Consider the following 14,247-nt stretch of genomic DNA (forward strand, 5'->3'; position numbering starts at 1 on the left):
AGAGCATTTTACACTTTCCACTGAAACATCGGATACTGGCCATTGCTGGAGACAGGATAGGACTAGACACACCTTTGTTCCATTCTAGCAATTCCTGGTTTTCCTACAGTGGAGGGGATTGGGAAAAGTGACAATTCTCCTAGTCACTGAAAGGAGGCTCGGGCTCTTCTCTATCCTACTCTGAACTCAGAGGAAACAGGATGTGTTTGCTAACAAGTTTTTCTGTTCAATTACATACAGAGTTTTATACCATCCTCTTCACTGAGCATCTGCCAGTAGTGCATTAAGCAACATGACTGACCTCTGTCCTGTGTGATTCATTCTCTATCATCCTCTCCACAGGGGAAGAATTGTGTGTACAAGTTTTTAAATTGTACATGCTACTGTCTGTTTATGTTAGAGAAAGTAAGGTTGAAGCACATTGTCTTACTCCCAAGATCACTGCATCACTCTGTGATAATCAACCCCCAACACAAAGGCATTTACTCTATTGGAATAATGTGTGTCTAACTCCCAGTGAAGACACTAAGCACTGTGTGCATTAAGATTGCATACGTGGTACGGTGCCACTGATGTCAAGATGGCATAGTCATAAACAACAGCATATGGAAATGTAGACCAAGTACAAAGAATGGAAAGGGAGATAATATTTGGCCCAGGAATAGAAGAACTGCTTTTGTAAAGGCCAAATTTAAAAGGAAAATTCAGATGATACTAACATGGCCCACAATGGAATGTGCTAATATACATCTGGAGGGCTCTTTTGGGGTGTCCCCACACTCTATATGCTTATATATTTCTTATGAGGCAAAAATATGGACACTACAAAATGTTGAAAAATAGTATTTATTAGCACCCAATTTACATGTACAAGTATATGGTACAAATAACATTTACTTGCTGCTGCAACATTAAATAAAGCTGCTCTTAAAAACCATTGCTTATTTCTGGAAGTCCATGTGATTTTGCTCAGGCCAGAATGTGGGTACAGTATACAGATATCCCACTTCACTACTGCCATATCAATATAAATACCTACATGATTACCTCAATGTTATCTCATTTTAAATTGCACATCAATATAAGCAGATCTATATAATTTTAATGACATACTTGGCTTATCAGACAAGCAAACGTAACTTTAAACCCAACTGACCCCATACGTTCCACAGCCAATAGTGTCATTGCAGTTCATAAAAACAGAAAAATTAGAGAGCTCCTATTGAGATGTCCCAAAATACACAAATAGGTTTTAAACGACTGCCCTGGGACTTTTCAAATTTTGCAGTTTTGCATGTATGTCTAGGATTCTGAAAATGAATTCTGAAACTCTGACACAATATTAAACTTTTAACTGATAATACAATGCTTTCATTCTAATACAAAAAACTTCCAGTCTGTTTGACGGTAAAAGCGTCTCAAATTTTGTAGGGATTAACACAAGCAGTTAGATTTTCCCCAATGAATGCAAAATCCTTTTGAAATTATAGAACATTTGCAATTTATGGATTCTTATTATTGGGAGAACTAGTTACTTTGCAAATTTAAAAAATGGATATATCACTTTTAAAATAATTAATTCACTGTGTACAAAAGAGTAGCATATACCACCAAATCAGCATGGTTATAACTTTTACATAATCTCATACTAAACCATAGACACAAATTGACAAGCCAACAGAATTACTCAACAAATAGATATTTTCCATCTGAGCCACCATTTCACAAAGCACCTGCAGTCTGATACTGTTACACCAAAGTAGTCATTCAGGACACTCACAAGTGCGCAACATAAGAACCCCAAAGTAACATGCATGCTCAATCTTTCTCCTTGTTAATTGTTTTCAAGGATGTGTTTCCCACATTACTCTTGCACCCTTTCACTTCAACTTTCATAGGAGCTACACAAAGTACAGATTTAGGAATGTGACAGCTATAGTCACTAATATTTTGTAGTCACCACCTGTAATCTGGGTTGCCAACCCTCCAGGATTGACCTGGAGTTTCCAGAAATTAAAAATTCATCTTGAATGAAAGATTATGTCATGTGAGCAAACTTCCAGGAATATGGTCAGCCAAAATTGGCAATCCTATCTATATTTTAAAAGGGGCATTACCAGATAGCTTTGGTCCCAAATATAGTTTTTGTTTTAGGAAAAAAAAATGAAGTACAGGAATCAAAACAAGAAACAAACTGCATTAATAGTGAAACATATTTAAAATTACTTCAGTTTTAACTATGAGTAGTATTAGTTCCAGAGGCAAAGAAATTTCTTTGAAAGACTGTTTTAATTTGAGTGCCTCTTTAAAAAACCAATTGAAGATATTAATGCAAAATACACTGCAAGCAGTGCTGAACATGAATATCCATGTTAAGAAGTTATTATACCTATAATTAATAGAAAATATTACACTGAATAATAGTTTTATCATCCTGTATTCTTCTACAAGTTGCTGAGATGCATGATTTAAGGAAACCACTGCATGTAGTACAAGACTCCCTGTCAATCCACTCAGGCTCCAAAGCTACAAAATGTTACTTGTTAACGTACTCTTTTTGTATGTTCAAAAGTAAATTGCTCCAGATTGCTAATGCTGAAGCGATATCCCTGAAATCCGTTTATGTTTGTTGTAAATGCTTGACTGAGATGAAATAACATAATTTTGGGAGCTCTACATTTGAAAAAACAAACTACATGTAACGACCACAATTTCAATGAAAGATAGAATATAAAAATAAATTCTTAATGGAAAAATGTCAGCCTGAAGTCCATCACTTATCCCTTATACAATATTTTTGGCTGCTTTTAGTAAGTAAGCCACAAAAGTAATGAATCTATTTGGTTTGGCAAGAAATTATCCCTTCCCTTTTAGAAAAGTACAAATCCAGCTGTGTAATTCTTTTTTTAACCTTTCAGCTTAAGACTCTGGTGCTAGGACCAAGGATTTCTCAGACTCTGAGCAAGTAATTTTGGGAGCCTGCAATTCAAGGTGAATGAATGCAAACAAACAGGACTTTTAGGCCTTGTCAGCACAGGGCTTTGAACAGTTTAAAATACATGCTTAAGCATGGGGTAAACATGGTTGTGGTCTTACTGTGTCATAACAAGTCTTGGCAGTGTAGACAGCGTCAAATTGGTTTAAAAAATATCACACTAGCTCCAGTAGAGACCTGCATTAAAGCATATTTTTTAATCTAGCTACAGTATGGATTGGTTTGTCCATGGCAACAAAGTATCTTTACTGAAAATGAGCAAGATTAAAACCAGGTGTGTGCGGTAAAATCTTTTACTGGACCAACTTCTGTGGGTGAAAGAAAGAAGCATTCAAGCTACCCCACGCACTTTATCAGGATCTGAAGAAAAAGTAGAAAAGAAAAAAATGTCTCTTTCACCCACAAATGTTGGTCCAGTAAAAGATATTACCTCGCCACTTTGTCTATCCTGGGACCAACACGACTACAACAACACTGCAAACACCAGATTAGAACCCTCCTTGCACCATTCAAAGGGAGTTATACTGAGAACAGAATCTTAAAGTAAGGTCTTACATTGTACAGTACTTCTCAGGCTTCAAACAGACTTTAAGCAACAAAATTAAGTCAGCAGGTAGAATAAAAAAAATAAGAAAATTCACTAGAATCAGAAACTAAAATTAAAAATAAGTAGGTCCAAAAAAGCTTTTTTATTCTAAATAATGAAAACTCAGATGCTGTAGTCCTATAGACCTGAAATCCCACCTGTCCTTCAGGAAAAGTGTCTAAACAGGAAGTCGCTCTTAATCAATGCAATTCACCCTCCAAAGCAGGAAGTCAAAAACAGATGGGATTTTAAGGCTCCGTGAATGTATAGTTTATGGAAGAGATTCAAATGGTAAGAACAAACAAGACCATGAAAAAGGTGGTTACTTCAGCAAATAGTTGTTAGTAAACAAGAAAAAGTCATCATTTCGCAAGATTTTCACTAACAGGAGCAGACCCATTGACTGAACAGGAGTACTTGCCTGAGTAAGGATCACTTAAATAGGGGTTTGATCGGGCTCATCCCTTAATTTTTCACCACCCCTAAGCTTTCCCCATTTTCTTCCATTTCATGTCAGGCCACCCTTCAAAATTCAGTTTCCCTCCAACTACCATTTTTCTAGTTTGTAGACATACCCCACAGGCAGGCTGATGGGAAAAATGTTGTCTACTACCTTACTATTATTACCCTTAGTCATGCTGAGTAGTACCTGACATTGCAAGGGGTTTGATTAGCAGATTACGTGCAATTTATAGTTACCAGTGTTGTTCTATAAACCTAAATCCATTTATACCACAGAAGTCAAGTTATGTCACTTTTCAGTGTAGCCTCTGCCAAAAAAATACACAACAAAAGTCCGAGTAAATGGTAAATTCTCAACTCCTTATGGGACAGGGGAACTATCCAAAACATTTGCCTCAGGGAAGAGCAATAGATTTCAAAAAATAAAACAAAAACAAAACTAAAACCTTACTACAGAGTTACTCTATGCCACTCAAGAGAGAAGTAGTTAATTTGACTGTAGCTCTGAAGCTCACCATCAGGAAAGGTCCAAGAGGTAACATGAATTAACTATGTTACAAATTATAAATTTTTCTAACAACAATACTGTATGTTCATCTATCTTAATGTCATGGTCTGATTTTTTCCTTTTTAGTAGTTGTGGCCAAATAATTTTCCATTTAGCAGCCTCAAATTTCAGAATGTATTTTTAAATGTTGTATTGTAGTTAGTTTCCACAGTTATTTCCATTTTGTATTTTCCCGATTTAATGAAGAGTTCCATTTCACCTATCTGAAATATATACATGTTCATAAACTGACTCATGAAATATCTTTGAATCACTGTTCCCATTCATACCTTATTTGCATGTCAAAATAAAGATAAAAAGCTGTAGCATCATTCAGTAACGTGGTAAAATGGCAAAGACACTTGTGATCACACTGGAAATAAAGCAAAGTTTCCAAAGCTAAGCTTAGAATGGCATTGACAGTGCATTTATTTGTATGGAATGGCTTGTTTATAATGAATTAAATGCAAAAATACCATAATTATTTATATAACATTGAGGTCGTGATCTAAATCCGCAAAATCATGCGCATTCAGAAATAAGGCTGAAAACTGGTCCTGCACTCCCTCCTTTGTGATTAAGTTCTAATCCTATCACAGTACATGAGAACAAGTCACCTATTAATATCTTTATGGCCTGATACTGCAAATTCTTACATATGTGCTTAATTTGAAGCTCATGTGTGGTCACACTGAAGTCTCTGAGGAGTGTGTCAAAGTTAGATTGGATCTTATATATGAAAAATAAATTAAAACAAAACACCATTTTATTTTCAAAGATTTTGTTATAAGATACCACAAATCTCTTGCTGCCCCTTCTCTAGTGTATGTTTTACTATTTGACCAAACTATACTTTCTACTTTGGCACAATAGGGCAAAATTTAGAATTTAAAATTGGGTCTTAAAATATCCTGCAATCAGTGATAGGCAGACTTCATACAAGTTGACATTCATTACATAAAAGTCTTTAGAAGTGCTTGAAAAAGATGCGAGATATGACGTTTATGCTTGCTAATGAATTTTTGGTTTCCTTTAGGATGGATTCTAGTAACGTGCTTGGAATCCAGTGCTCCTATCAAAAAATGATGCATGTATTTTACATTAATGCATGGTTTGTGGAACTCCCTAAATCAAATGGTTAAAGTAGCTGAGAATTAGAAACATTTGGGATGAGTTCACACTGATGTATTGAAAGTAGTATGTGTTTAATTACTTTAGATTTTATTTATTGAAAAGGACAAGTTTTTATTTATGTGGAATTTGCAGCTTCTACATCTATGGTTATGGTTTAATTACAAAGCTGAATACTGAACAATTACACACTTAGTAACGCAACCGTATTACGCTTGGGAATACTTAAGCTGTAACATTACTTTAATCACACACTGCACCCTAAAAAACAACTATAGGAAATTAAGTTTATTTCTAATAAATTTGTTAGTCTCTAAGGTGCCACAAGTATTCCTGTTCTTTTTGCGGATACAGACTAACACGGCTGCTACTCTAAACCTTTCTAAAGAAAATGTTTTTTTATCGAATGAATTAAACTTAAATGTGATCTGAAAATCATGGTAGTCCTAGGTGACTTTTATAAACAATATAAATGAAAAAGACATTTGAACACTCTGATTAGGATTTTACTTGGCATGTCACAGAAGTTTGTCTTTAAGGTACCAAAAAAAAAAAATGCAGTGACTAAGACACTATAAAAGTGAAGGAAATATTTCCCATAATACTTAATCCAAGGTGTGTCCCAAACGAGTCTAATCCTTTTGCACAAGAAAGTATTTTAGTTAGCTGACTCATAACCATACAAAAATAGCATATGGTTTATCTTTGTAAATTGGAAGTGAAAAGGAGGATGTTTAAGCCTATTAGATCATTTTCACCAGATAAAGGGGCTGCAGTTTCTCCTTTCAACTGGACTTTACTAAAAACAAAAATTAGTAACAGGTTAACCTACACTGAAATTTCTATGAAATAACACTACAAAATTGTCATGTGAACTTGTTGTGGAAATAGCATAATGGCAGAATGTAACGCATCATGGATGTGGAAATTTTAGTGGAAATACTGCAAGGATCAGAGTTGGGTCCAATCCTATGAATATTTTCATTGGTGGCCAATACACATTAACGAAATTTACAGACTATACTGAATCGGGAGGAGTTGCACATAACTAAAGAAGAAACAACAACCTGGGAAGCAATAATGCTGAAAGTTGTCTAAAGAAGATGGCGGATACAATTAAGATTTGAGTTTGCGATCTGACACAGCAGCAAAAAGGCCAGTACAATTTTGGGCTGCGTGAGCAGAAGCATCACATCACAGAACACGGAGGTTAACAGACCCTCCCTACACTGCTACTGATGGCACTGCATCTGGAATGGTGTGTTCACAGTTTTGGACAGCAAGTTATGAAGAAATAAACTGACAAATTGAAAGGGCTGAAATGATCAGGGGTTGTAGAGAGTTGACTTGTAAGGAAAAAAATGAAAAGAGCTAACATGTATAGCTTGCCTAAGAAACAATTAAGGAAGGGATATGATAAGCGTCTACAGATACCTTCAGGGTGTAAATACCAAGCATGGAGAGGAAATATTCAGTACAAAGGACTATAATTTGGAATAATGTGATGAAATTAAGAAAATAAATATTTAGACTGAATACCAGGTAAAACTTTCCGATAGTGAGATATCTAAGCATTGGAGTAGTCTTCCAAGGGAAGTAATGAAAGCCTAATCATTTGGGACATATATAAAACCTCACTGGTCAAAACACTATGAAAATGCACAATAGGGTAACAATCCCACTTTGTCAGGCTGATGAACTAAACTGCCTAAACAGTCTTTTCCATCCTTAACTTCTATGATGATGTTCAGAAGAGCTGACAGGCTCATGCACAGTATCCTGCAGTCCCACAAGTACGTGAGCAGATACAGTAAAAAAGACATTAACATCAATTATGAAGACCAGCACAAAAATATATACTCCACAACCTCTTTGTAAGGCTACATTTGTTTTTTTAAAGGCACCTCATCTTCTAGCTATTGCCAGCTTTAAAAGATTCACTTTTCAGTTTGAGCAAGAGCTCAACAGTAAGAATGGAACATCTTTCAATTCACATTTGACTATCCACTTTTTCTTACATTCAACTTTTAATCAGTTAGAATGACAGTCTTTAAAAACAAGCATGCTGGCCTATTAGTTTTATGTACAGCAATCTAAACACCTGTAACTATGTATTATATTTTGTAAGCAAACAGCACAACATTCATTTCATACTTATCAACATCCTTTGTATACACAAACTGAGAACTCTTAATACTAAAACATTAAAATGCACCCATGAAGTCTTCCCTTACAAGACAGATTTAATACATGTTTACAATATATATACACATCTATAATATACATAACTTTTAGAATTTTTCAAATAAATCTTTGTAATTTCCTTTCCAAAAAGAAATAAAATAATGACACTGAAAGAACAAGTCAAGTACACAAATGACTTTTCACAAAGTTGAATGCTCAGTTTTGCAGCCAGATTTCCCCTTTTTATCATATAAAACTAAATAATTTGAGTTATTATAGTAACCTGTTTAGTGGTAAAATTCTAATGTTATTTAATGCAAATATATTGTACATCAGTATCACAAACTGAAATATCTGAATATGCTGAGCAGTAAAAGGTATTCCAGGGTATTTAGCATTAAATATAATACACTGCAGGCTCAAACAGTTCAGGGCAACTTTTTATCATAAAGCAATAGAGTGACATTGAACTCCCTATGGTAATCAATGGCGAGTTCTGCCTAGTTGTGGTTCTGCTCTGAACAGTCACTCTAAAAATAGCATTGTGTCCTATGTTTACTGTGTTTCAATGACTCCTATTTCCAAAGTGTCAGTTTACAAGAAAAGATTTCTTTATTAACTTCTAGCCAAACTCAACCTGAGATTTGAGAGTCAGGCTGGGTTCTTTCCTTCTCACATCATCACCAGTAACAAAGAATCTGCAGAACTAATTACATTCCACAAGTGGAACTGAGGACACCACTGCCTTAAATGGATTTACAGAAAGGTAACAACGTCTGATGGTTCCCAGTAGAATACACTCCACCTTACTCTTTCTCACCTGCGATGGCCCTTCAGGGACAACACGACTAAAAACCACCAAACTTATTTCTGTCATGAAAGTAAACAAATATACTGAATAGTAAACTGAATATAGTGAGGGATCAGATCTGCTGAGTAAAAAGGTGCCGTTTTTAAACGGTCACTTTTCACATAACCGCACTTTAAAGATCAGTGGTACAGCATGCCCCATACAGGGGGACATTTCAAAAGTTCCAACGGTTTGAAAGTTAGGGAATCTCTCTAGAACTAGTAGAATCTTTAAAACTGGTGGAACTTTGTAAAGGCACCCACTGCATTAATCTGATAGCAAGACTCACACAGAGCACTATGAATCCATGTTTATTCTTAAAATGAAATCATGATTTTCATCTACAGTGGCACCCTTTTTTGTAGGAACGGGAAGAAATGAAGATGTGTTGGCTAAACTGTGCTAGAGGTTGCTGTGGGAACTTTTATTTCAATTTCTTGTGCCTGACCTCCAACAATAAACAGTATTATACATTTGAATAAATTAAATCCCTTATTACAGTATATACAGACTGTTTCAGCCTGTCTCCTTAATTGTGGTTAGACTATGGCCTAAGCTTCTAGCCACTTGCTATCACATTCTTTCACAAAATTAATAAAACGTATATATTTTCTGCAAACTAAATATTTGCTGTATAACATAATAAATTGAACAAAACATTACTGCATTAATAATTTTTAAAATTTAGTAATTTTTTCCTTTTAACCAAATTTATCTTATGCTAGCAGCCAAGTGGGCTGAGATTAATTATCAGCTACTTTCCTCTAAACACCATCTAGTCATTAATACCAAAGGGATGAACAAGTGAAATTCATATGGTAGCCCAATAGGCATGTGAATGGTCACCTTTTTAGGTTACTTAATTTAAAGTACGCAGTTTATAAGATTCCTTGATGAGAAACACTTGGAAGTTCCCCTCCCCTCTCCCTGCAGCACTCAGGCCACCTATTTACTTGACCACCCCTCTAGTGTCCCACTTTATTAGCAGAGAATACAGAGACCTAGTTTCGCCCAAGGCCTGCCTGGACAAATATTCACACCCTCAGAAATAAAAGCATTTCTTTTGCTGACATTTGAAACAGAGTATCCAAGCTCTCAGCACCAGCTGAGTTCACAGAAACCTGAAGAAACCTTAATTTAGAAAAGAGCACCCTGCAAAAACTAAACCATTACAAACGTTCTCTTAATTTCAGGGTAGGAAATGAAGATCCTTGCTCATGTCTTCCTCTCTTTTGTGCATCTGGTTAAATGTACAAGACCTAGAGCTGAAAGGGAAGCACTGTGTCATACGAAGACCTTAGCCAGAGCATCCGCTCCTGCACTGGCAATATAACATTTGGATGGGTGAAATGCCACATCATGAATAGACTCATCAAATTTTTTGCGATGAGCAGTAAATTCTTGAATACAGGTTTTGCTTTCAAGGTTCCATAAGCGAATTGAACAGTCATGACCTACATAGAGAAAGATGGAAATATGTTTTCTTAATTGTAATAAACATTAAAGTTATTATGATAAAGGAAGAGGTTAACATTTGATGTACTTACTGCCAGACATCAAATACAAGCCATTAGGATCAACAGCTAAACTTGTGACTGCATCTAAGTGGGCTACCATTGCGTGGATCAGTTTTCCTTTGAAAGAAAAGATTATCCATGTTATTTTTCTACAGTTCATTTTTGTAATTCAACATATTATGGCAATTTACTTTGTATGACCCCACTGAATCTGAAAGAGAACGAACATTTTAATTCTGTCCATTGCTTGTTCTCACTGATTGGAGCCTGTCACATTTTGTATTATATTAAAGACAAATACTCTCTCATGACTCGGTAAGTATGGTTATGTATCAAGTCATTTTATATTGTTCATTTGCTTAAGTGGTCAACACTTCTGAAGTCAACAACTGTGTTAATCCATTGTACTGCATATAGAACACACGCCTTGTGGACTGTAACAATCAATAGTTTTCCCTGAGCTAATGTTGCAGCCAGAGTGAATATACAAATCTCTGCTTCCTAACTGACTTAGAAGTCAGTTATTCAGCAATAAGCCACAACAATGTGTGCACTGGTATGCAACCATACACATTTTGGGTAAATACAGTTGAGTGCCTTCAACCATTCCAAAGCGGAATCAGTCTTTTACTACTGTTGAGCCTTGCATGACTTACTGATATTATAGCAGCTCCTTCATTTAAAAACATACAACACACTTGTGGCTTTATCTATGGAATATATTCTTCTATTGTGGAAGGAAATTAACAAGCGAAGGGTAAGAAAACAGGAAAAAGGTTAAGGCTTTTTTGTCTACTTGTTCAATTTTTAATAAATAGGTTTATTTATTTTCATCTTTTCCCCCAGCTTTTACTATCCCTTGCCATGAGCTTAGACGATACTTTAAGCTCTTGTGTTTTACTGTAAAAACAACACTGGGAATACTGAATCATGTGCAATGCAACTTTTAAGAAAGAAAGTGAATTGGCAATAGCAAGAGGGCCACAGATTGCTGGGAAAGGATTGGTTTACTATTGTCATTGAATCCCACAGCACCTCTGTGCAGGTCACTGGATCCCTTAAAACTGACCTGGGAACATAAATCCAGCTCCCAGTCCAGACTTTTAAACTGAATTAAAAACTGCCCAGTCGATCCTGGAGAAGAGGCCATTTTCCTTGAAGCAACGCTGCTGGAGGATCGCTCCCATTGAGTCTGGAGCAATGTCACTAGTGGAACTTCACAAGGAAACTGCCACTTCCCCAAACAGGCCAGGCCAGGCCAGGCCCAGCAATCCTTCAGAGATGCCTAGGCTGCTTTTAACTGCTTATGAGGATCCAAGGAGGCAGAATTGGGGGCGGGGAGATGAAAAATCAGCAAATGAAAGTTTTGGGGAAGTTTCCCAAGAATGAGTTCCCACTAGGTCTGTGCAATAGCCCTATAGAGGAAATGTGGAAATCACTACCACGTGAGACACTTAAAACCAGAAACTGCAGACTGCAACAGTGCAAGTTTCACAACATTTCCTCACAATGTCTCAATTGGATGGGCTTCCTAAGAGGAAGTCTGGGTGGATAGTTCAGTGTCAAAGGTCATTCAATCCTTGACCTATCTCATAAGACTGCCAAAAAATTACTATGAGAGTGTGTTTGTTTTGTCTTACATAACTACTATGGACAGTATCTGGTGAAAGAACACTTACCTGTATTGTTGTCATAGAATTTGATGTGCCTGTCTTCATGGGCAGTGATACTAATAGGAAGAGTTGGATGGCTGACAACTCTGTTTATCTGGCAGGAAGAGTTAGCGGCTATGAAAAAAATATTTAGTGAATCTCTAAAGACTGCAAACTCCAGCACACATGTTCCTTTGAAAGAATAAAATTAGTAACAAGTTTTGGGTTAAAAATTCTTCATAGGCAGTAAATCTACCATATGTCTGTAATGGAAGCTCTCTCAAGTAATAACTTACTTTTATATATAGTGCCTTTTATCCTAAATCATTCCAAAGCACTTTAAAAGTGACACACATGCACACTCACGCTCAGACATACTTACCTACATTGATAGGCTTCCATATAATATCCATGCATGGGGATACACAGAGGACGGGTTTCACTATGGATTCCCCCAACCTGTTTCCTCTGCTTTAATTTTTACTATTACTGCAACTGCTTAAAAATATGCCAATAGAATTATGAGTCTCACAATGCATGTTCAAAATATGCATTTCTTCTGACCTTTTATCAGAGATATGTGGTTCACTGTGCTGCTGGAGCCCTCCATGAGGTCCAGAGGATTAGCTGTAAAATTATCCATCACTACTTAAAATCCAGCAACTGCATTTCACTCTATAATTTCACCTGTCACACAACTTGCCTATTTTTTGTGATCGTACTCTCAGTTTGAGTAAAATAATACAAGCTTTCAACAATAAAAATATCAACCTCTCTCAAGAAGGAAATGTTTTCATTTTGGATACATACTGGAATCTATGTTGGACTCCAAGGTAAGAATTCGTTGCCGTGTCTCCATGTTAAAAATGCAAGTGTGCCCACTGTTAAATGATGCTACCATGTGGCTTGGGTCGCTGCTCACAAGGTCCACAGAAGAAGGGATTCCCATTTCTACAGAAAAGAAGCAAATTTTTCAGAAATTAATTAGTTGGTAAAAGCAAGAAACATTTTGGTATAAAAAATGATATAGTTTCATAATGTTATAAGGGAAAAGTTGTTAACACTGTCCAAAACTATATAATTTTCAAACATTACTTATCAATTGAAACACTGACTGCCATCTTGCACTTGATAATATAATAAATACAAGTCATTATTTGAAGTGATACTCTACAGTGGTTCATTACAGATTTTATTATCTAGAGAGCATAAGGACCCAGAATCTAAGCCCATACCGTCTAGTATGGTCACCAGCTTAATCTTATTTGGTGGATATACTATCTCAGAGAATATTTTTTATTAAGATACTTTATTTAGAGCTTGGGCTGGGATAGGAGATCCATTTCTACTTTGAAGTCTGTTCATGGGAAGGAAATCTTTTCTTGCATGGAGCTCTAAGACGAATTCCCAGAGAAAAAATATCTATAGGACAAAGTTAGAGGACACAAGTAACTTAAGGGTAAAAATACTTACAAAAAAGTTGCAGTTGTTTAAAAATTACTATTAAAACTAAGGTGGAGTCCTCAAGAGCAGGATGGAGGAATGTGTGGGACAATAACAGAAATTAAGAGTTTAAACAGCGATGCAATAAGCGTTTAAGTAGGAAATTATTCTGTACCTTGATTATCATTAAATATATTAAGAGCTGGAGCAATTTCTGAAGCCTTCCATAAACGTATGGTGCCATCTGCTGAGCAGGATAGTAAACGCTCGTGTGCTCCACTGTAAACCAAGCCCCATACTGCATCGGTGTGGCCTACAAATGCACCTCTTAGAACAGACGGATCTGTGAAAAAGGTGATAGGCGATAAATGTTTTGAAACAAAATTTAAATAAAAAAGGAAAAAGCATCCAATTAAAAGTTATTCCTTTGGCTGTGAATAGAATCAAATATTAAAAACAGAGGATCTGGCTGGGCCTATCACTGAAAAATTTAGCTTATTCAGTTAACGGTACTCAAACTTCACTAGGGTATCTGGAATTCAGTTACATAATTTGTATTTTTAAACAATAAAATTGGCTTTTACAACATCTCTAAAAGTCCACTTCCTATATACTGCTACCACTAAAACTCTTACTATCTTGTACTGACAACTGCCACCTCCTCCTTTCTGGCCTGTGCTTCTTTCCTACCCGTTCAGTATATTCAAAATACCGTAGCGCATAAAGCACCTTCCTTTTGTGGTGCTCTCCCTGTCTCTCTGCTCCTTGAGTCTTTTTAGTGGGTTAACATCTCTTTCTAAATCGAGGCCAAACTCCTCAGCCTCATCATAAGGCCCTATACACACAGCTCAGACCCTGCATATATTTTAAGCTATCTTCT

The 14,247-nt window shown here is 36.1% G+C and overlaps 1 protein-coding gene across 2 annotated transcripts in view; it reads right to left on the minus strand.

The window, feature by feature from the left end:
• Positions 1-830: 830 nt before the first annotated feature.
• Positions 831-14,247, minus strand: part of STRN (striatin) — a 108,846-nt gene continuing 95,429 nt past the window's right edge. For both annotated transcript variants that reach the window (XM_084624412.1, XM_084624413.1), the window contains 5 exons: positions 13,543-13,710; positions 12,735-12,875; positions 11,952-12,059; positions 10,303-10,389; positions 831-10,209 (listed from right to left, as the gene is read on the minus strand). In XM_084624412.1, coding sequence (XP_084480538.1) covers positions 10,040-10,209; positions 10,303-10,389; positions 11,952-12,059; positions 12,735-12,875; positions 13,543-13,710 — 674 coding nt within the window. In that variant the 3' untranslated portion in view covers positions 831-10,039. The remainder of the gene's footprint in view (positions 10,210-10,302; positions 10,390-11,951; positions 12,060-12,734; positions 12,876-13,542; positions 13,711-14,247) is intronic.

The sequence above is a fragment of the Lepidochelys olivacea genome (assembly GCF_965140295.1).
Source record: "Lepidochelys olivacea isolate rLepOli2 genome assembly, chromosome: 3".
In the NCBI taxonomy this organism is placed as follows: Eukaryota; Metazoa; Chordata; order Testudines; family Cheloniidae; genus Lepidochelys; species Lepidochelys olivacea.